We start from the raw sequence: 27,278 nt of genomic DNA, 5'->3' as shown, positions 1-27,278 counted from the left end.
ACTGCCCTCACCGTTCACCATGCTTCCGTCGCCTTCCCCAGGCCCGCCAGGGGCCACCCCGGCCTCGACCTCTGCGGCCTCCTTGGAGCAGCCGGGGCGGGCGCAGCCTGTCGAGAGGCCGCGCGAGCGTCCCTGTCGCCCGGTGGCGCGGGGACCCGGCGGCCGAAGGCGCGGAGAGACGCCGGCGGCCAGCGCCATGAGTCTCCTGGCGGCCGCCATCTCGCTCCCGCCGGCCCTCGCGACTCAGGAGCCCAGCAGGGACAGGGTAGAAGGGCAAGAGCGGGCCGCCCGGGCACCGCGCGCCCCCTGCCGGATGGGCGGACCCCGGAGCCGAGCCAAGAAGGCTCCCGCCCCTCAGTGCCCAAGGCCTCTGGTGCCTCAAGCTGCAGTCAGCCGATGAGCCAAACGGGCCTGGGCTGAGACCGTGCCAAAATTACTCCCCAACTAAATCCAAGCCCATAGACTCATCATCTGAATCTGAGGCTGGAAGAGAGAGGGGTTTTTTGGGAAATAGCGCAGGCCTTAGCTCAATGTCCATCCAAGGAAATGAACCTTTAGTTCCCTCTACCCACTGAAGGTAGGTATCTCCCACATGCCCTGGCAAATTGGTTTTGCACTCTGGACAGCAGAGTGTAAAATAATTGCTAAGCTGAGGCACAGCCACTTCATCTAATGGCTTACAAAATAAATCTGGGTATGAATGTGGACCTCAGACAGGAAAAAACTCCTGAACACAAGCAAACCAGATTTCGCGTCCAGACCTAGAGTCAAAGGTGAGAAGTACCAACTTCGACACTGCTCAAGAACTGAGCTGGTCCAGCAGTGACTGTCTGAAGCTGCTGTTCTGTACTTGTTTGAAAGCCAGATGGGATTCTGCTCCCAAACTACTACACCTGGGTTCTAGCCAGGCTCATTCCTCTTCAGCCTTTCTGGCACTGAGGAGTAGGGTTTGGGGTCAGACTGAATCTGCAACCTGGGGCAGTTCAGCAAGGGCAGTGATAGCAAGGATCTTACATATTCAGTCCCTTGGAAGGAGGCCTTGGTCAGAGGTTGGCGGTGCAGTTGGGGTTTAGCTAGGAAGGAGGGGTTTGTTTTATAATTCAAGATTTAATTGCTATGGAGAGCTTATCAAAACATTGCTGAGAGCTACCCCCTACAGAGTTTCTCATTCATTAGGTCTGGAGTGGGGCCCAAGACCTGCATTTTTAAGAAGTCTCCGGATACTACTGAGGCTGCGAGTCTGGAATCACACTCTGACTCGCTGGCCTATGGCAAGAATATGGAATTTGAGTCCTAATGTTTGGCCTTAGTCCCCACTCTACCACTTCCAGCTGTGAACCTTGGGCCATTTTATCAATTGGGAAAATTCGGATAAACTTGCTCTACTCATTTGGTAAGGCTGCAGTTAAGATAAAATAGGAATATTTGGAAGAGGGCTTTGCAGAGTGCTCTGATAGAAATGTCCGCCCTCTGAGGTCTGAGACAACAAGGGACAGGTCTCTTAGAAGACAACCCAGGGCAGGATGGGACAACTTCAACTCCTGCTCCTCCATTCCCTACTCAGTGGGTTCTTACCAGGAGAACGGAAAAAGAGACAGTGGCCTTGGCAGCAGTGGTCTAACCTTACAAGGGGACACTACCGTTTGTGTCAAACACCCCTACCTAGATCAACCATATTGGGATGGCAAGATGCCTGGGACAGAATACGATTCTACAAGGGCTTTGAATTTGGCCAAGTGGCACTTTAATTTGCCAAAAGCTGAGGCATCTACCCAGCTTCAGGAGTACTTTACAAGGATTGTTAGCAGCCCAAATTCCCTCAAAAGAATACAGAAGCTTACCAAGCCTGGGAGTGGCAGCAGTAGCTAAGGTCAAATTCTAAAAACTGTGGTATCTGAAAGCTGAAGGAGGCAAGAGCCTAGACATAAAGACCTCACCTGGAAAGCAGGCCCTGGGCCCATCTTGATGTTTCAGGAAGCCCTCGGAATAGCACTCTGCTCTGACAGCCACTGAGTCAGGCTAAGGTTGAAATGCTGTGATTTCAGGGATTTGGTTCCAAAGAGGCCAAAGGGGAAGGATATATACAAAGTAAGACTGGCCGTGAGCTGTTCATTGTTCAAGCCAGATGGCAGGTACACAGGGGTTTATTATGCAATTTTCTCTATTTTAGAAAACATATTTCAAACAGATGTTTGAAATTTTATGACAAAAAAAAAAAGGTCAGGAGTTCCCATCGTGGTGCAGCAGAAACGAATCTGACTAGGAACCGTCATGTTGCAGGTTTGATTCCTGGCCTCACTCAGTAGGGTTAAGGATCCATTGTTGCCGTGAGCTGTGGTGTAGGTCGCAGACTCAGCTCGGACCCTGCATTTCTGTGGTGCAGGCCAGCAGCTGTAGCTCCAATTAGACCCCTAGCCTGGGACTCTCCATATGCCACAGGTGGGTGCGGCCCTAAAAAAAAAAAAAAAAAGGTCAGGCCATGACAACCAGCTAGTTGATTCTGAGAGCTCTTTGTCCCCTTTCCCTATTTCATTTATTTCATCTGATTTCTAATAGCTGGTATCACCATGAGCAAATATTTCACCTCCACAAATCTCATCATGTTTTGTAAAATGAGGGAAACTCTTAGTTCAGGTCTTGGAACCCTTCTGGTTCTGTGATCCCCACTGATCCGGAGCACGGGCAGCCAAATTGTAGCCTGCAGACCAAATCCACCAACTGCCTGTTTTTATGAAGTTTATTGGGAACATAGTCATGCTCATTTGTGTCTGTATCATCTCATTACTCTTTCATGCTGTAATGGCAAAATTAAGTAGCTCCAAGAGAAACCATATGGCCTGCAAAGCCTGGAATGTTTACTCTATGATCCTGAAAGAAAGTTTGCCAACTGCTGCTTTAGAGGACCCCGAAGAAAGTTAGAGGGGTTCAAGCATGACCCCCTTCATTTCCACCAACATTAAGTCTTCTCCTCCAATCTCCATTCTCTGGGGAGAGAAAGTTGACTCCTCTGCCTGTGAAAAAGGAGGGAAGTTCTGAAAAAAGGAACAGTTTACTAGCTCAGAGATCTCTCCATCACTTCTGGATCAAGCACAGTATCTGGTACTAGAAGTGCTAAACAAGGATACCTAGCAGCATTAAGGAATTAAGGTTAAAGGATCTGCTGAATACATAGGAGGATATTTCAGGATCTTAAACTTTGGTGGTCCCAGGAAAAAGCAGCAAGAGGAAGCCCAAGACAGTCTGGACTTTGAGCAGACCAGAGAACTTCTGGAGGGAAGGTGAGAGGGACCACCAACATCTGAAGGAATCAGGGGTCTCAGCCAACATTCTGTCAACTTAATCATAGTTAGATATTTTACGGATGGTCCAAATGACGAGAAATGGTCCATTTGGTTGGCAACATGAGAGGCAAAGGGACTACAGGGGCTTGTTGGCCACCCTGACCACACCATCCATTTTCATGGCTTTCCCATCCAGGTTTATATAAAGCCACAAGGTCCTCTGAGGTAAACCACACCAAAGAGGCGAGATGTCTGTATCAGGGAATGAACAGTCCTATGCTCCCTAGGATCCTGTCAGAAGGAGTGTGAGCCCTCACTGCTTTTTAGCACTCTACATTCTCAGATCTGGGTGGGTAGAGAAGATTCACCAGGGGTGGGGGATAGGGGTGGACATCGGGAGCAAGTTTCTTAATTTATTCACCGTTTACTTTACTTTGAAACAAGGCCTTTTTTTTTTTTTTTTTTTTTTAAACTGCTGCACTCACATATGGAAGTTCCTGGACCAGGGACTGAATCCAAGCCACCACTGTGACCTACGCCACAACTGGGGCAATGCAGGATCCTTTTAACCCAATGCACTGGGCTGGAGATCAAACCCACGCTTCCAGAGACCCAAGCTGGTGAAATCGGATTTTTTTTTTCCTCCTCTTTTGGCCACCCCATAGCATATGGTGTTCCTGAACCAGGGATCAGATGCAAGCCACTGTTGCAGCCTATGCCTTGGCTGAGGCAATGTCACCAGTCCCTTTAACCCAATGTGCTGGGCCAAGAATTGAACCTGCATCCTGGTGCTACAGAGATGCTGCCAATCCCCTTGTGCCACAGCGGGAACTTCTGCAGTTGGATTCTTAACCCACTGTCCCACAGCGGGAACTCCCACACTTCCTTCTTAAGTACAGCAGAGCCTTCAGGGAATCAGAAAGCATGGCAGAAAGGTTCAACGGTCATGTGGACTAAGAGGTTGTTGCTTCTGTGATAAAGGAACAGAGGCAAGAACCCTTTCTTGCTAAAAAAAAAAAAGAGAGAAAGAGAAGGCAAAGATGCATACACCCAGATACCTTCTGGAGGTGCAGCTGTGAGGAAGCAATCAGGCTCAGGGGGTCTTGTTCCTCCAGAAAAGACAGTGAAGGGCGTGATGGGCTGCCCCACAGGAGCAGCTGCCTCTCCCAAGAGCAGCAGCCTTCTCCTCTGCATGTGCTCAAGGAGGCACTACCTAGCCGTGCTGCCTGGTTAATCCCAACTAACCATCTTTAAGCTTAGCCAAAGCACATCTGACACTCTCAGAGCCACTCACCTGCCATGTTGGAAATGTTAACGTTCAGCCTTTTCGAGTTACAGGGCATTTTAAGAAAGAAAAAAAAAAGGGCAATCAACTCTTGTTTTGGCAACTGTAGGGGGTGGCATTTCTTTAAAACCTAAGTCAAATGGTCAGAGGGGTCAGAACTCATTTCTACACTGCTGTCTATAGTCAGGGCCACTGCAGCAGGAAGGCAGTGCGTGTAGAAACTGCATGGGAACATGGTGGTAGTGCGTGCTGCATGCTCCCCACACCCTTCCTGAGCTCTTGACCTTCAAAGCACTTTACAGAGCCTAGAATGGACATGCTGTCTCCACATAGAGCCAAGAGTCTGTGAACTACAATAGTGTTCTTCTACTAAAAAAAAACTAGGGAAGGGGAGTGAACAAGCAGCCATTGAAGCAGGGAAGGGCAGCTGTCAGAATAAGAAAGAAGCCACCAGGAGCACTGGTCAGGAAAAAAGTCTAAGTCTGAGGGAAGAGAAGAGACACTCATGAGAAGAAACACTTCCCTGGGCCCTATTACTCGTCCCATCCTTGGGACCAGTGGGATCTGAGGTGAGTTGTCACCTGTCTGGGGGCTCTGATGTTCTCCCAAATCAAAAGGAGAGGCTGAGACAGGTTTCACTGTGAGTAAAGTGCTTTGAGGTGCAGGGGGAGATAAGGGAGTAACGTGCTGAGCATTCCCAAAGCCTCCGAGATGGAGGGCACTGGGCCAAGTCAGGGCTCTCTGTCCTGGCCCTGTTTCAAGTGCCCCGCACTTTCTGAGGCACCTGAGTCAGAGAATGCCCGAAGGTCTGAGCCCTCTGATTCTCCACATTGGTACCAGACCCCAGACTGAGCCTAGGCTTTATTCCTGGTCATACCAGGAGGCCCAGTGAGACTGCAGGGTCTAAGCCAAGCGGCCAAGCATCATGAAATAACTCAGACCTTTCCAAATGATGTCTCCCTGAGGGCTCCGAAAGCTCTGCTAACCCCACTCCTCCTTGCTTGCTTTCCAGAGGCTTATAGCACCCAGGCTTCCACAGCCACCCGCCTCCCCACAGCTCCTAGACCAAGCTGGTGCTGGAGGCGTGGCTCCTCTCTTACCTCGAGAGATGGTCCCTCCAGGGGCAGGGTTGACACACATGGGTGGAAGACGGGGTGGGGGAAGTTTGCACTGACGCTGCCTGTGCTGGGCCCGATCTGGGGAAAGAGAGAGGGCATCATGGTGACATATTCTCACCCCTCAAAGTTACAGACCCTGGACTGACTGGCCCTAGAACACCCTGAGGAGCTCTGGGCCACAAAGCTGCTGGATGGTATCCGGAGCCAGTCATAGGTTCTGAGAAACTGTGCCACCGATGCCACACAGGAAGAAGGCAATTGTCTTAATACAGATGTGACACATGATAGCCTCGTACGGGTCCCCTCATGGCTCTCAAAAAAGCCCTCAAACTCTCCTTGTTCCTTTAGGTACCCTCCATGAGTGCAACACCCATCCCAAGTGTTTCTCCATAGTCTCATGGTACCATGTAAATCCCCTGGATTCATCCACTTATCTCTCCTCCACTTATGGAAGCTGTCCCTGTATCTGCTATGGGTGCCCCAGATGAGCCACTAGATCTCAAATCATTCTCTCCTTCTAAAAACTGGCAAGAGGGGGACAAACTGGCTACTGGTGTACTCCCTAAGAGCCTTTATTAGATCTACACTTATCAGCCTTCTCCCTTTTTCTGAAAGTTAATGATTCACCATTCCAAATATTTCCATTCATTTGGAGACTAAATACTACGCAGTAGTGACCTATTTTTAAAAAGTCCCCAGGAGCTTGGGCTTATCAGACACAACTTAGAATAGATTTACAAGGAGATCCTGCTGAATAGCATTGAGAACTTTGTCTAGATACTCATGTTGCAACAGAAGAAAGGCTGGGGGAAAAATGTAATTGTAATGTATACATATAAGGATAACCTGACCCCCTTGCTGTACAGTGGGAAAAAAAAAAAAAGCCCCCAAAATTTGATATACATAAACTAAAATTAAGACACTCACTGAATGCTCCATGGGAAGGTGGAAAGATATGGCTAAGGAAGGTTTAAGGGCTTTAAAACCAACTAAATGGTGAAAACATCAGAGAATCCCTGGTCTGGGGGAAAAGGCACATGAGCTCTTTGCTCCACACATTTTCATATAATAAATGGGGCGGGAGCGGAGCAGGAGAGACAGGCACGCTCACTCTACACACTTGAGAAACAGCCTATTCTGCTACAATGATGCCCCTTTCTATAATGCAAATAATTTATATACAATTGGTAAATAGGAGAATGTTATCAGTAAAATGTAAGACCTTTGGTTCAAATCTAATTTTTCTAAGGCAAGTGAACTGAAAAGCAGGAGTAGGATAATTTTCAGCAGGAAAAGAAAAAGTCCTTTTCAGGAGTTCCCTGGTTGCCTAGTGGTGAAGGATTCGACACTGTCACTGCTGTGGTTCAGGTTCACCCCTGGCCTGGGAACATCCACATGCCCTGGGCATACCCCAAAAAGAAAGGGGTGGGGGACGTAAAACTTTAAAAAAAAAAAGCCCCTTCAGCTGTATTTTTTAAAAAATTAAAATCAAGGGGAGTTCCCATCATGGCTCAGCGGAAACAAATCTGACTAGCATCCATGAGGATGCTAGTTTAATCCCTGGGCTCACTCATTGGGTTAAAGATCCAGCGTTGCTGTGAGCTGTGGCACACATCACACACGTGGCTCGGATTCTGCATTGCTTTGACTGTGATGTAAGCCAGCAGCTGCAGCTCTGATTTGACCCCTAGGCTGGGAATCTCCATATGCCAGGGGTGCAGCCTTAATAGAGAAATTAAATTAAAAAATTAAAATTAAAATCAAGTGCTTGTAGGGCATTGAGGTGGTAGATTTACAGGTGTTCACTATAGGATTTCAACAATTCAGTATTTCCAAAATTCTTCACAATAAAATGCTGGGCTGGGGTGGGGGCGGGGGGAAGCAGGTACCTGCACTCTAGTCCCCCACTGCCACACTCCCAGCTGCACACCCTCCTTAATGGCAACCCCACTGGCTCAAAGCTCCACTTTATCTGCACTGTCTCAGCAACTACCAGCTCTGTTTTCATTAGAAGCTTCACTGTACATTTTTAGTATCACATGGAGCTGCCTTCTGTGGTCCAAAGAGGCTTCTCAAGTACCAAAGACTGTTTTTGTTTTGTTTGCTTTTTAGGGCCACACCCATGGCATATGGAGGTTCCCAGGCTAGGGGTTGAATTAGACCTACAGCTGCCAGCCTACACCACAGCCACAGCAACGTAGGATCCGAGCCCCGCCTGTGACCTACACCACAGCTCACCGCAACGCCAGATCCTTAACCCACTGAGCAAGGCCAGGGATCAAACCCACAACCTCATGGTTCCTAGTCCGATTTGTTTCCACTGTGCCACGATAGGAACTCTCCAATAACTGTTTTTGTCATCCTCTGGTCATAAAGTTGCAGCTGTATCATGTCAACTCTATTTCCCCCCAAAACCCTCTTATAACATTAGAGGTGTGTGGTTTTTGCAAAAAACACATGTAGTGTTACAGCGGAAATGCCATAGAGTCTTCTGGAACAAAATGCCTAGGATCAAGGTTTATCTAGGAACTATTGTTAGCTCTGTCTTGAAGCTAGTAAATGGCCAGCTCTCTGTTCCTATTTGAGGAAGATCCTCATTCATATCCAAGGATGCTGGCTTGAAAAAAAAAGAATAAATGATTCAGTTATTTACTATTTCATTAAGCACTCTCAGTGTGGGGGCGGGGAGTTATAATTCCACATCACTGAGGCCTCTTCTGACCACTGGCAAAAATTGCACATTCTCACGGCCGATACAGTGTTTTTCAAAGTTTTGTGCCGACTATAAAAGATCAACTTTGTGGCCTGATTCTGACGGCAATATAGCTGAGAGACAAGAAACCTGTGTTAAGATGCTGGCTACGGCAATAACATGTCACAAGCAGTCTAGTTGGGAGATGTTGGCAGCTCTATTTAATTACATAATAGGAAAAATGGTAGCCATAAGACCCAGTGGGCCACTGTCCGCAATACTGCAGAGAATTCCGAAGGCCATTACCTTCAGAACTATCAAATGACCCATCCCGTTGACACTGTAAACCCCTGAGTACCAGAAATCATCTCTGAAACATAACTAGCTTCACTCTAGTGACTCGTACACAGCAGGTGCTAAATCTTGCAGCCTCACAGCACACAGTATATTGAAGCCAAGCTGTCACTCTCCAGAAACCCATGGGCTACAGGGCTGTACCTCCAATAGATCAACCTACTCACATTTACCAAAGACCTACCTACTTTTCCTATATCATCTCTAATATTCACTATACCCCTAAGGATAGCAGCTGGGAAACAATAAAGTTAATACCCTGCTAGTGTTAGTGGGGACCAGATTGAAACCCTAGCCAGTCTGACTCATGCTTTATACCATGTTACATTTCCTCTCAAGGTTCATGACATCCTAGGGAACTTATAATCTCACCGTGCAGAACAATGAAAAACATAAAAACTCAAGATTAAGAAGTCCTATACAAGGAGTTCCTGTCATGGCTCAGTGAAAACAAATCTGACTAGCATCCATGAGGACACAGGTTTGATCCCTGGCCTTGCTCAGTGGGTTAAAGGATCCTGCATTGCCATGAATTGTGGCATAGGTCACAGACAGGGCTTGGATCCCGAGTTGCCATGGCTGCGGTACAGGCAAGCAGCTATAGTTCCAATTCAATCCCTAGCATGGGAACCTTCATATGCTTGGGGGTGCGACCCTAAAAACACACACACAAAAAAGAAGTCCTATACAACAATTAAGTGTCACAAGGCCACACTTGACCAACTGCCACGCCATGACGCAAACCATAAGTGAGACTAGCATTCCATTTAGCCTTGTAGCCATGAAAAGACAGGTTTGCCTGAAGGAAAATATTTAAATTAGTGACTTTCTGATTAAAGGTTTTCCAGAGACCTGCAAGCATAAAAACGTTCTTGGGAGTTCCCGTCGTGGCGCAGTGGTTAATGAATCCAACTAGGAACCATGAAGTTGCAGGTTCGATCCCTGGCCTTGTTCAGTGGGTTAAGGATCCAGTGTTGCCGTGAGCTGTGGTGTAGGTCACAGACACGGCCCGGATCCCGGGTTGCTGTGGCTGTGGCGTAGGCCAGTGGCTATAGCTGAGATTAGACCCCTAGCCTGGGAACCTCCATATGCTGTGGGAAGCCGCCCTAGAAAAAGGCAGAAAGACAAAAAAATAATAATAATAATAATGATTAAATTTTAAAAATTTTTTAAATAAAAAGATTCTTGGTTAAGAATACAAAACACTTACCTGTGTGGAAAGCAAGGCCCCAAATCAGTCTATATCTGATTATTATGTTCTGAAGTGACTCAATACCATGGATTGTGAATTTGCCAGGTACCAGGCCCTGTTCTAAGATCTTTACACACATGAATTCACCTGATCCTTGGAACAAACCTATCTCAACTTAAATGGTGAGAAAGGAGGCAGAACAGTGGCCAACTCCTCCTCCAAGTCTCCTTGGCCAGTGAGAGGCAGAGGTGCAATGTGAACGGGGCATGTGGGTATGGAGCTTTGGCTCAGTGAGGTTCTCCTGCCTCCCACTAAGCTGAGGGCTAACAGTGTCATCATCCCTGAAGGAAAGCCTCTCGAACCATTCAGATGCCAGCCTAGAAAGCAAAAATCACAAATGCTAGAAAGGAATTTTGCCCCTGAAACTCTCTCACCGGATACCATCTCCCTATCATAGGGAGAAGGAGGACCATGATTTTATTGGGCTCTCCATCTCTTTAAGAAATCAGTGCTGTTGGAGTTCCCGTCGTGGTGCAGTGGTTAATGAATCCAACTAGGAACCATAAGGTTGCAGGTTCGATCCCTGGCCTTGCTCAGTGGGTCAACGATCCGGCGTTGCTATGAGCTGTGTAGGTCGCAGACGCGGCTCGGATCCTGCGTTGCTGTGGCTCTGGTGTAGGCCAGTGGCTATGGCTCCGATTTGACCCCTAGCCTGGGAACCTCCATATGCCGCAAGAGCGGCCCAAGAAAATGGCAAAAAGACAAAAAAAAAAAAAAGAAAAGAAATCACTGCTGTTAACTGAGACACTCCTACCCAGAGAAAACCCATTTTCATCCAACTTTTACAAGTGGGTGGACAACAAAGCCCACTGATAAGCAGATAAAAGACAAAGCAATTAAATGTGCTTAATTTTGGTTCCAAATGTGCTGTCTACACTAATCCCAAGTCAATATTTCCCTTTTCAGATACATTTAACCAATACAACAAGGATGACAGAAATTAATTTTTTCATGCAATATGAAAACACATGGAGGAGTTCCCATCGTGACTCAGTGGTTAACAAACTCAGGTAGTATCCATGAAGATGCAGGTTTGATCCCTGGCCTTGCTCAGTGGGTTAAAGATCTGGTGTGGCCGTGAGCTGTGGTGTAGGTTGCAGACTCAGCTCAGATCCTGAATTGCTGTGGCTGTGGTGTAGGCTAGCAGCTGCATCTCCGATTAACCACTAGCCTGAGAACTTTCATATGCCATACATGGAGCCCTAAAAAGCAAGGGAAAAAAAAAAAAAAGGAAAATAGTAGGATTTCAATAAGCAGTAAATGTGTGTGAGAGATCATTCGGGGGGGGGGGGGGGGCAAATGTACACAAAGACCTGGGTGTAGAGGAGGTGGCACATATTACAAGCACCAAGCAAGAGGAAGGCTGGGAAAGGACTTTGGAAAGTTACTCAAAGAGGGAGTCCAAGGACTACACACTGGTGAGGGATTTTCACAGCCACCTATCACAGAGAGAAAGGGCCTACTACATATAACTACATTCTTACCTTTTCTGAATGAGTCCAGGCTGAACATTTCTGGCCAGGAGTGAAAGCTGGAATCCTAAGAAGAAACAGGGCCAAGAGGCAATGGTTAATATTTCTGGCCCAGGAACCCCACAAAGAAGACTTCAGTAACACAGAAAGCACTGTCCAAAAGACAAGACAAATGAAGTTCTTTACTAATGAGCCCCAACTGCTGCTCCCAGTCTTAGGGAAGGAAGAGCCATCTCCACTATAAAGTAATTACACATCTTTATTTCTAATTGAGGGCTTTCTTCTTTTCTTTGTCCTAAACTCCCTGAACCCTACCAAATAGAAGGAACAGAAGGGGGTGCATCTCATCATGAGAGACATATACTTCCACCTCATCATAATACTTGCAGTTATCCTAGGACTTGTAGGAAGAAATAAAATTCTACATGGACCCTTTTTCTCATGTGCCATCAGGAAATGGGACTGATGTTTGCCTTATGGACAAACTGGTATATTGGGCTTTCACAAAACCTAGTCAAGACCCTAGGAATGGAACTTGACTAACAGTATCAAAGAGTAAATGGAGAGTGATTTGAAACAAAAAGCCTTTCATGGTGGTGTCTCTATGAAATAACAAATATTAAGATAAAGTTTAACTACTGGCCAAAAATTTTGCTGCATTTTTCCATTAGCACATTTAACTGAGCAATATACCTACAGACTTACACACACACACACACACACACACACACACACACACACAAAATAAAGAACACCTCTGCTTTAACAACTTTGTTTTACAAAGCACTCAAACTCAGACTTACAGATGTTTTTAATATTGTAGTACTCCTGGGTTGATGGAGTAACCCTATATGGCCTTAGCTTAAAAATACCTATACAACACTTTAGCAAATCTGGATGATGTCCAAGATTACTAGGAGTCTAATGGGGCCTATTCCTGCTCCTGACTACTATTCCCTCTTATTCTCAAATTGTGGGGAGGTGGGGGTGGAGGGCTGACCTGGGGACGAATCTTTCAGGTCCATAGCAGGTCTGCCCTGATGGCCTCCTCTCCCCCAGGGATGCCGGAAATTTCAGCCGATAGGATATGGTAGCTCAGAAAGAAAACTTCAATACAATATCAACAATGATACAATTTACTTTAATAAGTTACATTCTATAGACTCCTTCTACCCACATTAAAAGAAAAAGGGTATAATTTGAGATTCTAATTTTAAAGAAAAATCTGAGTATTATAAAATCTAAAACATCTAAGTGATTATTAATTAAAAAACAATACTTTCTAGCTATGAAGTTGTAAAAGCTATTTTGCTTGTAAACAGACTCATTTTGCTTTTAAAAAGTCCCTGATCCTCTCCATACCAACAAAGGCTCATGTAACACTATCTTTTCCTGTATAAGTCTTAATAAAATATACTGTGAGATTCAGGATAGGATCTTTTAGAGATTAGTTTATAAAGCCCTAGAACATTTCAAAGAGATCTAAAAAGAAAACTGTCTTCCTTGTTATACAGTATTATGTTGGAAAACTTTGTTTAGAGTTTTTCTTAAATAATCTAGAGATAAGTAAAATAACATTATGTCAAAATTTCTTGCATAATGAAACACCACTTAACTCCAGATAGAGACACTATGAGATGATTCAAGGACAGAGTCTATAATGATTAATTTAAAATGATACCCTTCTTCCAAGACAGTCACAAATGGATTTAATACATGCCTTCTGCTTTATAGTGTGGCTGAGCCTGAGACCCACCACTACTTTGTGTGCATGGCTAGATCAACTTACCTTACAAGAGCAGTGACAGTCTCAGATTTTGAAGGCTTTTAAACTGGAGCTGAATTCTCTCTTTGCTATTCCTCATCACGAGGCTGGGCCTCCTCCTGGGAAGTACAATGCTGGGTCACTAAAGTGATGGCCCCCGCAGGGAAAGAAAGTTGCTCCGGACCATTGAAATTCATTTACTAACTCTAACAACAAGGACAAGTTTTGTTAGTGGCATGAAAACACATATTATACACTTTGGCCTCACTTCAGAACCTGCCATGACCCACTCCAGACCCATCAAATTGTGTGATGCCCTACATCAGCATCTATAAGACACCAAGAAAGATTATGTCACAGTAAAGAGGGACATGTAGTCCTGAAAGCATCGTCTCCAAGCCCAGAGCAATACTTGCTTCAGTTTTGAGCTCTATTTCCATATGACTATAATATGAACCTATTCTAAGGTAGATAAAAAAGCTTTTCCAATCAGGAAAAGATCAAGACTGAAATGTTAAGTACCATTTTTACAGCTTACAAAGTACTTCCACACACTTTATCTCACTCAAGCTATGAAACTACCAGTGAGGTAGGAAATATCTTTCCCAGGGAAAGAAACTGAGGTAGATTTTCCCAGAGAAGAGAAATTTATACAATTTGCCCAACATCCCATAACTGTCTCAAGGCACAATGCAAATCTGCAGTTAAGGGATTGAGCTCCAAAGTTTTCCATGCCTATACTATACTACTTATTCCCATGTTATCACGCTGTTGCCTAGATGTCCCATGGTTCACTCTTTGAAAGAATATTCTGTTGGCATCTTAAGGCTGAAAGGGGCAAGAAGGTCCAACCGATAAACTTTGGACCACAATTCCATATTTTGAAACAGTTGGAGAGTAAGTATCTTTTGGAGGTAAAGGGACAACCTACACAGAAAATGCAGCAAAGGATGTATTTCCTGCACCTAAAACAGCTACATAAATAAAAAGCGCTAAATAAATCCCAAATACTATATCAGGAAAAGAGTTCTCCTTCCAGAAACTCCAAGATTCCAAGATTTAAGTGTAAACTATAAAATGCAGTCAAGTCCCACTATGCCAGTGGGGTTATTGCCTTCAAAGAAACTGCAAGGGAAACGAGCAAACAATGCTCTTTTTCGCTATGGCTAGTAAATTGCAACTAAAACCCACGTTTAGAATCTGCAACTGGCCACCTGCAGTCCACTTGCTACAGTGTATGACAAGCCCCTGTAGATGGAGGTTGGAAAGTGAACAATCTCTGCCCTGCAAAATCACAATTAAAGTGAGCAGTGTTGCTACACGTCGACTAGCTAGACAGCATGCTAACGCCATACTCCTGGCTCGAGGGTTCTGAGGACCCCTGGGACTTCAGTTCACTGCAAACAAAGGACCCAACATGCATTAGGTCTTCCCCTGCGAAATGGGGCAAGTCACCACCAGCAAACAAAGAACACTTCACCCCTTGGCCTCCCCCAGTAACAAGGTCGGTGCAAAAGGAGGCAAACCAGGGGAGCCAGAATGCACCAGGCCACCTTTTGGACGAACGGTCCAGGCGGCACGGGGGCAGACAAAGGTCCCAGGGCACTCCGGGGGCTTCCTCCAGGCCCTACCTCGGGAAACAGAGCATCCCCTGAGGCGGAGGCGTTGTTGCGCCAATGAAGCGGCTTCTCCCGCGGCCCCCGCGGTGCCCCTGGCTACGAGGCCCGCCCCAGCGGACCGGTCTGGCCCCCGCCCCCGCCCCGGCTCCATGGCAACGGCAGGCCGAGGCCTGGCTGGCCAGCGCTCGGCCCGGCCGGCTTCCCGGGCAGGCCTAGGATGCCCGGCCTGCTTCACGGGCCAGCCCGCTTCTCCACCCCACTCTCCGCCAAGCCGGCGGTCGGACCCGAGCCCCTCCTCGCGCCGACCACCCCCGGCCGCGGCCGGCTCCTCAAGGGGGCACGAAAGGGTAGAATAAAAAGCCCAATTCACCTGTTGTTACAGATGTGAAACAAGCCTCGGTGCACCGCGCATGAGCCGCGGGCCCCCCCAAACCACGGCCGGACTACAACTCCCACCAGCCGCTGCGCGGCCGCTTCCGGGTCCCGTGGCGGAAGTCCCGCCAACCGCGGGAGCTCCCGGTCCCGCGCCCCCAGCCCCGCCTCCCGCGCTCGACCCCGCGTCTCCGCGGGTCTGCAGCTGGTCCCCTGCTTGAGGCCCTCAGTGGCCGCCCAGGGCTCATGCCCCCGGGCAGCCAACCCGCGGCGAGACTCCGGCTCCGGGCCCAATGAGGGGTGGGCGAGGCGGGACTTCCGGCAGGGTAGTTAAGAGGATGAGCACGCGAGGGGCCCTGGGGGCGTCCAGGAAGCGAGTCTGGGCCGCCGCCCTTCTCGCAGTGGCTTAGCATCCCGAGTGTGATTGTGAGAGAGATTTCGGGTCCTCTGCACACCCGCCCCGCGCCTCCCGCTGCGGGTAAACACACAGGCCGGGTCAGAGTTGAGCCGGGAACAAAATCCAACTCTGGCTCCGGGCTTCTACCCGCTTCCCCGCCGCGGCTCGTTGCCACGCCTCTTCTCTTCTCCATCTTCCCTTTTGATCTTCTGTTTCTTTAGGGAGATGAGGATTTCTACCTCACAAGATTGTTAGGAAGATGAAGTCAACACGATCGCGCGTTGTGAACGGTACAACGCTAGGGAAAGAACAAGGGGGCACTTGTAAGTGGAGGGAGACCGCAGGTCAGAGTGCTGCTGGGCGTGTCTAAAGATCCCGTGCCCCCGCCTCCCTCTCGCCTGAGATGAGAAAGGGCATTGTCCTTGTTTTGTGCTGCAATCCTTCAAATGAGGCTCCAGTGTGAATGTCAAAAGGAGACATCTCAGTGGGGAGTAGCTCTGAAGCTGGGTCAGGATTTTACTCCTGGAAAGACTTAGAATATGCTTTCTAAAATGTGGCCGTATCCCATCGTTTTTGTCCAAACATTTAAATTTAACAAGTATTTATTATTTTATCTCAACGTGGGACAGAAGGGTGAGAGAGGTGAGCATGGAACATGCGAATAATTATTACCTGTTTTAATCAGGGCGTGGGGCTAAGATGTGTGTGGGATGTTGCCTTCAGGGATATTGATGGATAGCAGTTGTGTGGCAGAGATGAAGACCCTGCTCCCAAGGGGCCTAGGGCCAGTAAAGAAGATGAAAACATCTGTAAAGCAGAAAGTTAGTTATAAATGCTGGAGAGGAAGTATAGTGTTGAAAACGTACAGAAAGTCACGTGAGCAAAGGCATCCAGGTGGAACAAAAGGCAAATCCTAAGACTATTCAATAGTTCAGTGTGACCAATGGGGTGGATATGTGTATGTTTAGGAAAATAGAGCAGAAAAAGCAGGATGCTATGCTGGGATTTTGACTTTATTTTTAATCAATTATTTTTTGTGAGACATTTTTACAGTTCAAGTAGGAGAGTAAATTTACAGTATTTTAGAGAAGTTATTCTGGAAGTGTGGGAGTAGAGTTGGAAAAATATTACCTAGGATACTAACCAAATGAAAGTAATGAAGGATTGAACTATGTTCAGTGGTGAAAGACAAGAAAGATAAGAATGAGAGGGCGATTGAAGAGCTCCAGGCTGGTCCCTGGCTACAGATGTGTGGAGTGATGGCTTTGAGATGGTACCACAGTAACTGGAGGTATTATGCACTGTTACTATAATTAAGGGAGATGGGAGTTGGAGGTAATAGATTAAGCCTCATTAAGATTGTTTTTGAAGTGCCGTTGTGAATATTAAGTGATAAAGATGTGGTCTCTGCTGCAAAGGAAATTCTAATCTGCTAGAGAGGATGAGAAAAGCATGTAAATAAGTTTTAAAGCAAAACCTAGAGGAAGCCCTGCAAAAGGCACAAGTGGAACATTCTAATACTTTTTTTTTCTGCAAGGTTGGGCCAGGATTGAGCTGGCATTGCAGTAGTGACCCAAGGCACAATGCTGGATCCTTATCCCTGCTCCACAAGGGAACTCATAAACACTTTTTCTCCTGGCACATTTTATGTTTTATTTTGTCCCAGAAGAGCTTTTCCTTATTCTTGAGCCTCAAACTTTTTTTTTTTTCTTTTTTCCTTTTTAGGGCCAAATCGGCAGCATATGGAAGTTCCCAGGTTAGGAGTCAAATCCAACCTGTAGCTGTCGGCCACAGCCACAACAGTGCGGAGATCTGAGCCACATTTACAACCTACACCACAGCTCCTTAACCCACTGAGCAAGGCCACGGATCAAACCTGAATCTTCATGGATGCTAGCCGGATTTGTTTCCACTGCCCCACAATGGGAACTCCTAAGCCTTGAACTAATCTTAATGAATGGCTGTAACTAGAGAAACTGATAAAATGATCCATTATATATCAAAGTGAGTGTCTTTTTCCTTCCCTCCCATATATTTCACCTATTTCCTATCACTGTCTTATTTTCCTGTGTGCAGTCCCTAGATTTTATTCTTTGCTAAGATCTCTATCCAGAAACTTCACATCTTCTGGCAGTTTCCTACTCATTTCTCTAGGCTCTACTTTGAGCTTCTTTCTTTTTAAGGGCCCCACTCATGCATATGGAGGTTCCCAGGCTAGGGGTCGAATTGGAGCTGTAGCCACCGGCCTATGTCACAGAAATGCAGGATCCGAGCCTCATCTGTGGCATACACCATGACTCACGGCAATGCCAGATCCTTAACCCACTGAGTGAGGCCAGGGATCAAACTTGTGTCCTCATGGATGCTAGTCAGATTCATTTCCACTGAGCCATGACAGGAACTCCCGTACTTTGAGCTTCTATTAGCAGTTTATTTTTACCTATGTGGTAGCACTTAAAGTATTTTTTTTATTTGTCTGCCCCAACTAGAATGCCAAGCTTTTGGATTATATCTGTATCCCCAGTGCCACAGAAGTGCTCCAGAGGGTGCTTAGATAACGGCTTCTCACTCTCAGATTCTTGTCCTATATACTCATGCCGTTTAGGCTGTTTTTTAAGTTTGAGATATTGGTGGAAACTAATTTTAGAACTCATAACTAAGGCTATCAAGAAACAGAAAATAGAGTGGAAAAACAACATCAGAGTTCCCATTGTGGCTCAACAGTAATGAACCTAACTAGTATCCATGAGCACTTGGATTCGATCCCTGGCCCCGCTCAGTGGGTTAAGGATCCAGCATTGCTGTGAACTATGGTATAGGTAGACTTGGCTCAGATCTGGTGTTGCTGTGGCTGTGGTGTACGCCGGCAGCTACAGCTCTGATTTGACCCCTAGCCTGGGAACTTCTATGTGCCTCAGGTGCAGCCCTAAAAAAAAAAAAAAAAAAAAAATCATTTTTGGAGTTCCCTCTGTGGTGAAACAGGATCAGTGGTGTCTCTGGGATTGGTGGGATGCAAGTTTGATCCCTAGCCCAGCACAGTGGGCTAAGGATCCAGTGTTGCTGTGGTTTGATCCCTGGCCCGGCACAATGGGTTTAGGATCCAGTGTTGCTGCAACATAGGTTGCAACTGCAGCTTGGATCTGATCCCTGGCCCAAGAAATCCACATACCCCAGGGTGACCAAAAAAGAAAAATAGTAATTTATGTCCTGGGATCTATAGCTGAGAGAAGATTCTGACTCCTACTATTGCTTGCCCCACAGTACTTCTCAGATTTATTTAAACCTGCCTGTACTTTCTGTTAAGAATCCCATTAGTAAACTCTTTAGTTACCTAGTTTGAGTATGTCTTTTTTTCCCCTTGTGTTTACTATCCCAGACTAAAGACATTTTGTGGGTACCTCAAAGTAGATTTTCATCTACTTTGGCTTAAATACTCACTTTCTGTGCTTTTTTTTTTTTTTTTGTGGCATACCCATGGCATATGGAGGTTCCCAGGCTAGGGTCCAATCGGAGCTATAGCTGCTGGCCTACGCCACAGCCACAGCCATGCAGGATCCTTAACCCACTGATCGAGGCCAGGGATCGAACCTGCAACCTCATTGTTCCTAGTCGGATTCGTTTCTGCTGTGCCACAGCGGGAACTTCGCTTCTGTGCTTTTTTTGAAATCAAAGTAGACCACTTAGGAAGAGATACTATGGAGTAAGAGGAGTCTTAAATCAGAGCAAAGTTGAACCAGATGACTTTTAAGACCATTTCAGTTCTGAAATTTCATTATTCTAGACAGAATCCCACCTAGAGTGAAATGGTGCTTTGTTTTAAAATAAATCTTATTAGAGTATAGGTAACTTACGACAGTGTTGCTAGTTTCAGGTATACAGCAAAGTGAATCAGCCATACATACACATATATAAAATCCATTCTTTTTCAGATTCTTTCCCCATATATGCCATCATAGAGTATTGAATAGATTTCCCTGAGCTATATGGTAGGTCCTTGTTACTGACCAATTTTTTTTTTTTTTTGGTCTTTTTGTCTTTTCCAGGGCCGCACCCACAGCATATGGAGATTCCCAGGCTAGAGGTCTATGCCAGAGCCACATCAACACATGATCCAAGTTGCATCTTCGATCTACACCACAGCGCATGGCAACACCAGATCCTTAACCCACTGGGTAAGGCCAGGGATCGAACCTGCAACCTCATAGTTCCTAGTCGGATTCGTTAACCACTGAGTCACAACAGGAACTCCCCAATTTTTTTTTTTTTTTTTGGTCACACTGGTAGCATATGGAATTTCCAGAGCAAGGGATCAAACCCACTGTACCTACCGCACAGTAACTTCCAAGGTCTTCAATCCATTTAGAGTTAATTTTTGTGCATGGTGTGACAGAATTTCACTCTTTTACATGTAGCTGTCCAGTTTTCCCAATAGAAGTTAGCTTTTTTTTTTTTCTTTTTTGGCCGCCCCATGGCATAAGGAGTTCCCAGGCCAGGGATCAGATCTAAGCCAAAGTTGTGACCTATACCACACTTGCAGCAATACCAGATCCTTAACCCACTGCTGGATCAAACCTGCATCCCAGCATCTAGAGATGCTGCTAAGCAAATATTTGTTACACCCATTATGAAAATGCAAGTTATTTCAGAGACAGACCACTAACTAGCCCTTCATTCTGAAAAACTCTGCAGGGCTGGGAGTTCCCATTGTGGCTCAGCAGAAATGAACCTGACTAGTATCCAAGAGGATGCAGGTTTCATCCCTGGCCTCCCTCAATGGGTAAAGGATCCTGAGTTGCTGTGGCTGTGGTATAGGTCAGCAGCTGCAGCTCCAATTCCACCCTTAGCCCAGGAACTTACATATGCTGCAGGTGTGGCCTAAAAAAGAAAAAAAAAGTGGAATTCCCAATGTGGTGCAGTAGATTAAGAATCTGACTGCAGCCGCTCAGGGCGCTGCAGAGGCACGTATTCATTCCCCCGCCTGGGAACTTCCATATGCTACAAGTGCAGCCGTATTTAAATAAATAAAGACAATTAGCCATGAAACACTCAACATTATTCTTTTTTTTTTTTTTTTGTCTTTTGTCTTTTTAGGGTCATGCCGGAGGCATATGGAGGTTCCCAGGCTAGGGGTCTAATTGGAGCTGTTGCTGCTGGCCTACACCATAGCCACAGCAATGCCAGATCCAAGCCTCATCTGCGACCCACACCACAGCTCATGGCAATGCCGGATCCTTAACCCACTGAGCGAGGCCAGGGATCAAACCTGCAACATCATGGTTCCTAGTCGGATTCGTTTCCACTGCGCCACAACAGGAACTCCAACATTATTCTTTCAAGTATTGGTCAGATATGTTTTCTCTTTCCATCCGGGTCTCTGCTCGGATGCCACATTGTGTATTTATGTGTGTATCCCTACTTACCACCTGTTTCTGAAGCTGCAGAAATGCATCTTGGGATGAATTCAGTGAGAGGCAAAGATAAGAGGTGATTTATTAGAATAGGATGCTTGTGAGGTTTATAAGCCAGCAGGTAAACAAATGTTCTTCTGCCCCAAGTACTGAGTGGGTTACATTTTTATAATCAAAGGAAAAGAGGAGAGGAGGAGAAGCCTACCTTTTGCCTCATTCTTCAAGTCCACATCATTAATCCCACCTACATGTTGGGCAGGGGAGTTTTTTAGCCTATATGACCCACCAAGGACTGTCTTGGCACTATGGAAAAATTATTTCAGATCTCAGTATAATGAGGGTCTTTTCATTTTGAAATGTCAACCTTCCCTAAATTATTGTTTTTCATGTGCACAGAGAGCATGTCCTGTGAGTCATTAACTTGTTGATGTCACTGGGCAGGATGTAGGCCTTATTTTTCTACTATTGTTTTAGTGTCTTAAGTCATGACTTGGGCCTCTGTTGCATGGCTTTGTTGTTAGGCAAGGCTGTCCGGCTTTGCTGCTAAACAGCTTACTCTGCTTCAGGAGTCAAAAAACCCCACATTGTTTCAAGATTTTCTCATTGCATTTTGAGTAATCATTAATTTACTGTGGTCTCCCAAAGCCCCTGAAAGTTTCTATCTATAGTTCCCTAGCAGGATTTTTAAACTGCTATTTGATTATGCTACTCTATCCCTATCATTTTTCTCTAGAGTAAAGATCCTTGAGGGCAGGGACTTAATCCTTTGTTCACTGATGTATCCCAAGCACCTTGTACAGTGTCTGGCACTATTCAGAAATAGGCACTGGAGTTCCCGTCATGGTGGCTCAGCGGAAATGAATCTGACTAGCATCCATGAATATGCAGTTTCAGTCCCTGGCCTCACTCAGTGGATTAAGGATCCGGCGTTGCGGTGAGCTGTAGGTCGCGGATGAGGCTTAGATCCCGTGTTGCTATGGTGGGGTGTAGGCCAGCAGCTTACAGCTCCGACTCGACCCCAACCCTGGGAACCTCTTTACACCTCAGGTGTGGCCCTAAAAAGACCCCCCCCCCAAAAAAAAAACAACGAAATAAGTACTGAATTAAGTGTTGTTGAAGGAGTGAGCATTTTCACCTGGGAGACTGGTTCCAGTTTAGGGAAACGAGCACTCATGGGGGGGAACAGTAAATTGGTGTTACTCTTCTTAGAGGGTGGTTTGGGTACATCAGATTTAAGAGGTACATGCCCTTTGACCCATTTCAGTTAAGAGTTGTGTAAGTAAATTCATTTCTGCCTTATAAGTAATGTTAAAAAACAAAAGAAAACCCAATCTACACATCTCTTATTAAGGGACTAATTAAATAGAATACATCTATATTAGTCTGCTTGGAGTGCAAAAAAAAAAAACGCATTTTGGGAGGAAGTCCCAATATAGAAATTTATTTGCTTATAGTTCTGGAGGCTCATAGTTCAAGATCAATGGGCTGTCAGAGTTGGCTTCTTGTGAGACCTCTATTCCTGGCCTATAGACAGTGTCCTCACATGATTTTTCTTCTGTGGATTCATGGAGAGAGAGGTGTCTCTGGGTTCTCTTCCTCAAATAAGGATACCACAGTCCTATCAGATTAGGGCCCCAACCTTAGGATTTTATTCAACCTCAGTTACCTCCCTAAAGGCCCCATCTCCAAACACAGTCATATTGGAGGTTAGGTCTTTAATATGTATATGAACACCATTCAGTACATAATAACAGTTAAATTTAGAAGGAGGATTCAGCAATTGAGTTAGATCTAGTGTACAGACATGGAAAATATCCAGAAAATGTTGAATAAAAAAACAAGTTCTATACTCAGTGTGTTTATGATTTCAAGTGCATTTTTAGAAAAGAGCATGCGGGGAGTTCCCGTCATGGCGCAGTGGTTAACGAATCCGACTAGGAACCATGAGGTTGCGGTTCGGTCCCTGCCCTTGCTCAGTGGGTTAAGGATCCGGCGTTACCGAGAGCTGTGGTGTAGGTTGCAGACGCGGCTCGGATCCCGCGTTGCTGTGGCTCTGGCGTAGGCCAGTGGCTACAGCTCCGATTCAACCCCTAGCCTGAGAACCTCCATATGCCGCAGGAGCGGCCCAAAGAAATAGCAAAAAGACAAGAAAAAAAAAGAAAAAAGAAAAGACAAAAAAAAAAAAGAAAAGAGCATGTGTTTCTGTATATGCTTACATAAGCACAGGACATTTCCGAAAGGATATAGCAGAAATGTTAACTGTGCAGCTAGGTCAGTCTCTCAATTTTCAGTTTACACTTTTCTTTATGGTCAGATTTTCTATTAATTAATATTGTTGTCTTTATTTTCCCTTGACTGGTTTAGAAGAACTATGTTTCTATTTCTTTAGTAGTTATATACTTCTTCCAAGCCAATCAAGGGAAAATAAAGAAAATCTGCCCCATGGCAACTGTGGCAACATCAGATGCTTAATCCACTCTGCCAGGCCGGGGAGCAAACTTACGTCCCAGTGCTCCAGAGATGTCGCCAATCCTTTTGTACCACAGTGGAAACCCCAAGAAAATTATTAATTTAATAGAAAGGGTATGAGAAAGAAGCGAAAATCATGGTAAATAGAAAAAAAAGATGATAATATATCAAAACATATAAATGGGGGTTCCCATCGTGGTGCAGCAGAAACAAATCCGACTAGGAACCATGAGATTGCGGGTTCCATCTCTGGCCTTGCTCAATGGGCTAAGGATCCAGCATTGCTGTGAGCTGTGGTGTAGGTCGCAGACACAGCTGGAATCTGATGTTGCTGTGGCTGTGGCATAGGCCGGCCGTTGTAGCTGTGATTCACCCCCTAGCCTGGGAACCTTGATATGCTGCGGAAGTGGCCCTAAAAAGCAAAACGAAAAAACAAACAAAAAAAAACCATATAAATGATCACAATTAATGTAAAACATTTAAACTTGCCTGCTTTTGGCTCTCACACCAGGGAAATCAATGACCAGCCAGTCAGAGCTTCTTTGGGTGCAAGTTCTCACGCAGTGCTTCTCACGCAGTGCTTTGGGTCTTTTGAGTGGAACATGTAATTCTATTAAGCACTAGAGGTCAGCAGCGTTCATGCCTTTAGTCCTTTCCCCATAGAACTTGCTAGGGTATCTCTGTCAAATTCTCATGATTTAGGAATCCATTTCTTTTAGAGCTGACTTGTGATCTTCTCTCTCTCTCTCTCTCTTTTTTTTTTTGTCTTTTTGCCTTATTTTAGGGCCACCCCCGTGGCATGTGGGAGGTTCCCAGGCTAGGGGTCTAATTGGAGCTGTAGCCTCTGGCCTACACCACAGCCACAGCAACCTTAACCACTGAGCCACGATGGGAACTCCCAGAGCTGACTTACAATCTTTCATCTAAGAAAATATAAAAATTTTATGGCACTTAGAATCTCAGCTACCGGTAGTTCCCATTGTGGCTCATTGGTAATGAACCCAACTAGTATCCATGAGGATGCAGTTTCAATCCTTGGCCTCCATCAGTGGGTTAAGGATCTGGCATTGCTGTGAGCTGTGGTGTAAGTCGCAGATGCCACGTCAGCGTTGCTGTGGCTGTGGCTTAGGCAGCTGTAGCTGTGATTTGACCCCTAGCCTAGGAACGGCCACATGCCCTAAAAAGCCAAAAAAAAAATAAAATAAAATTTTCAGCTACTCAAAATAGTTGCCAATGATGTATTTAACTACCTGGTAGATCAAGGAAGTTGATTCAAAGGACAGATTTTTTTCTCCCCCAGTGGCTGCACCCACAACATACGGAAGTTCCCTGGCTAGGGATGGAACCAAAGCTGCTACTGTGGCAACCTGCAGCTGTGGCAACTCTGGATCCTTAACCCACTTCACCAGAATGGGAACTTCCTGGAAGGCCAGAATGCCAGGATTTTACAGATCATACTTTCTTTTTTTGTGTCATTTCTGGGGCCGCACCCACGGCATATGGAAGTTCCCAGGCTAGGGGTCTAATCAGAGCTGTAGCCACCGGCCTACACCAGAGCCACAGCAACGCAGGTTCTGAGCCACGTCTGCAACGTACACCACAGCTCATGGCAATGCCAGATCCTTAACCCACTGAGCAAGGCCAGGGATCGAACCTGCAACCTCATGGTTCCTAGTCAGATTCATTAACCACTGAGCCACGACAGGAACTCCCAGATAGTATGTCTTAATTGATGAGAATTGGTTAGATGTTCTATGAATATGGGTGCTATCGCTACAGAGTGAGGATTCATGCAGGATGTATGGAGCTAGAGAACTTTCATAGGATCTTAAGACAAATATATAAGATCTTGTCTTTACTGTTGTTGAAAACTGTTATGAATATTTCTGGCTAACAATTAACCTTGAAAAATCATAGTTTGTTCACTATCTTGTTGGTGTACTGCCAGATAGGGTTCTTTTTCTGACTCTTACAACTTATGTGGCTTTTTCTTAACCTCTGCTAGGAGAAGCAGAGAATAAGGAGGGATTCCCAATGAGATGGGAGCAAACTTCTACTCTAACTAGTTGTCTTGTTTTGCCATTTTCAGCTTTACTACACCTTTATATTCATCTTTATTAATTCTAGTGGTAGTGATGATTAGTCAAGAGTACAGACTGCAAGGAATATTTGGTTACTCAGGCTGCATTTGAAGCCAGTATTTATGTTTATTTAACTTGTGTTTAAGTAGGCAATGGCTCATTTTAACTTCATTTATTTGACCCTGTCATGTGAGAACAGAATAATTTTCTTGTGCTGTTAAGACCTTAGCATATTACTATGGCCCATTGTAGATGTTTAATAATCTTATGGAATCAGTATAATATGGCTAATGGATTCTCTTCTGTCTAGAGTGACTAGCAAGGGAAAAAACATTTAAAGTTGAGCTATGAAATTCACACCTGTTAAATGGCTTTTCCAGAACTGAACTATGCCATTTGTTAAACTTTTTTTTTTTTTTTTTGCCTTTTAGGGCTGCACCAGTGGCATATGGAGGTACTCAGGCTAGGGGTGGAACACAGCCACAGCAACTCTGGATCTGAGCCACATCTGCAGCCTATGGCCAAAGCTTACAGCAAGCTGGATCCTTAACCTGCTGAGGCCAGGGATTAAGGCCGAATCCTCATGGATACAAGTTGGGTTCTTAACCAGCTCAGCCACAGTGGGAACTCCTTCAGTAAATTTTTTCTTTTTCTTTCTTTTTTTTTTTTTTTTGCTTTTTAGGGCCACTGAGCCACGACGGGAACTCCAAAGCTGGTTTGATCTTTGTAAAAAATATTATCCCTACTGTTACATCAAAAACTTGCCAGGAAGTTCCCATGTGGCACAGCGAGTTAAGAATCTGCATTGTGGGAGTTCCTGTTGTGGCTCAGTGGTTAAAGACTCCGACTAGGAACCATGAGGTTGCATGTTCGATCCCTGGCCTCACTCTGTGGGTTAAGGATCTGGCATTGCCATGAGCTGTGGTGTAGGTCAGAGATGTGGCTCGGATCCTGAGTTGCTGTGGCTGTGGCATGGCCGTCGCAGCCATAGCTCCAATTAGACCCCTAGCCTGGGAACCTCCATATGCCGCAAGTTCGGCCCTAGAAAAGAGCAAAAGACCAAAAAAAAAAAAAAAAAAAAAAAGAATCTGCATTGCTGCATGTGTGGCAGAGGCTGCAACTGCAGCACAGCTTCGATCCCTGGCCCAGGAACTTCCATATGCTGCAGTGGTTGCAGCCAAAAAACCCTAAAACTTGTCATAAGGCTTGGACTGTATTGTAAACTCTAAGAATGTTTTAAAAAAATTTTAAATAGAAGCTCCCACTGTGGTGCAGTGAGTTAAGAATCCAGCTGCAGCGGCTTGGTTGCTGTGGTGGCAAGAGTTTGATCCCCTTTGATCCCCAGTCCAGTGCAGTGGGTTAAGGATCTAGCATTGCTGCAGCTGTAGTATAGGTAACTGCTGCAGCTCAGATTCAATCCCTGGCCCAAGAACTTCCATATGCTGCAGGTGTGGCCATTAAAAAAATTTCTTTTGAAATAATTTCACTAACAGAAAAGTTGATATAGTGCAAAGAGCTCCCATACACCCTTTACTAATTCCCCCATTGTTGACACTTGACCACATTTTCTTTATTTTCTCTGTCTCTCTGAATGTAAGTTACAGATGTGATGCCTAATTACCCCCTAAATAACTTAGTATGTATTTCCTAAAAATAAGACAGTATCCTCCATGTAATCATTAAAATCAAGAATTTCACACTGACGTAATACTA

At 45.5% G+C, this 27,278-nt stretch overlaps 1 protein-coding gene across 7 annotated transcripts in view; it reads right to left on the bottom strand.

The window, feature by feature from the left end:
• The window catches only part of DHX30 (DExH-box helicase 30), a 30,306-nt gene extending 14,962 nt beyond the window's left edge, over nt 1-15,344 (bottom strand). The window contains exons 1-6 of one of the 7 annotated variants that reach the window (XM_047773169.1): nt 15,209-15,344; nt 13,244-13,338; nt 12,455-12,561; nt 11,467-11,521; nt 5,667-5,762; nt 4,576-4,604 (exon numbers count right to left, since the gene is read on the bottom strand). In XM_047773169.1, the coding sequence (XP_047629125.1) occupies nt 4,576-4,604; nt 5,667-5,762; nt 11,467-11,521; nt 12,455-12,479 (205 nt within the window). In that variant the 5' untranslated portion in view covers nt 12,480-12,561; nt 13,244-13,338; nt 15,209-15,344. Of the gene's footprint in view, nt 1-11; nt 244-4,575; nt 4,605-5,666; nt 5,763-11,466; nt 11,522-12,454; nt 12,562-13,243; nt 13,426-14,850; nt 14,925-15,208 lie in introns of those variants that run through there. The other 6 variants (XM_047773177.1, XM_047773186.1, XM_047773196.1 and 3 more) reach the window with 6 other exon arrangements.
• Nucleotides 15,345-27,278: the final 11,934 nt, after the last annotated feature.

Source organism: Phacochoerus africanus, chromosome 1, assembly GCF_016906955.1.
Source record: "Phacochoerus africanus isolate WHEZ1 chromosome 1, ROS_Pafr_v1, whole genome shotgun sequence".
NCBI lineage: Eukaryota > Metazoa > Chordata > Mammalia > Artiodactyla > Suidae > Phacochoerus > Phacochoerus africanus.
Note: the sequence above shows the minus strand (reverse complement) of the source record. Positions and strands in the feature narration are given on the sequence as shown.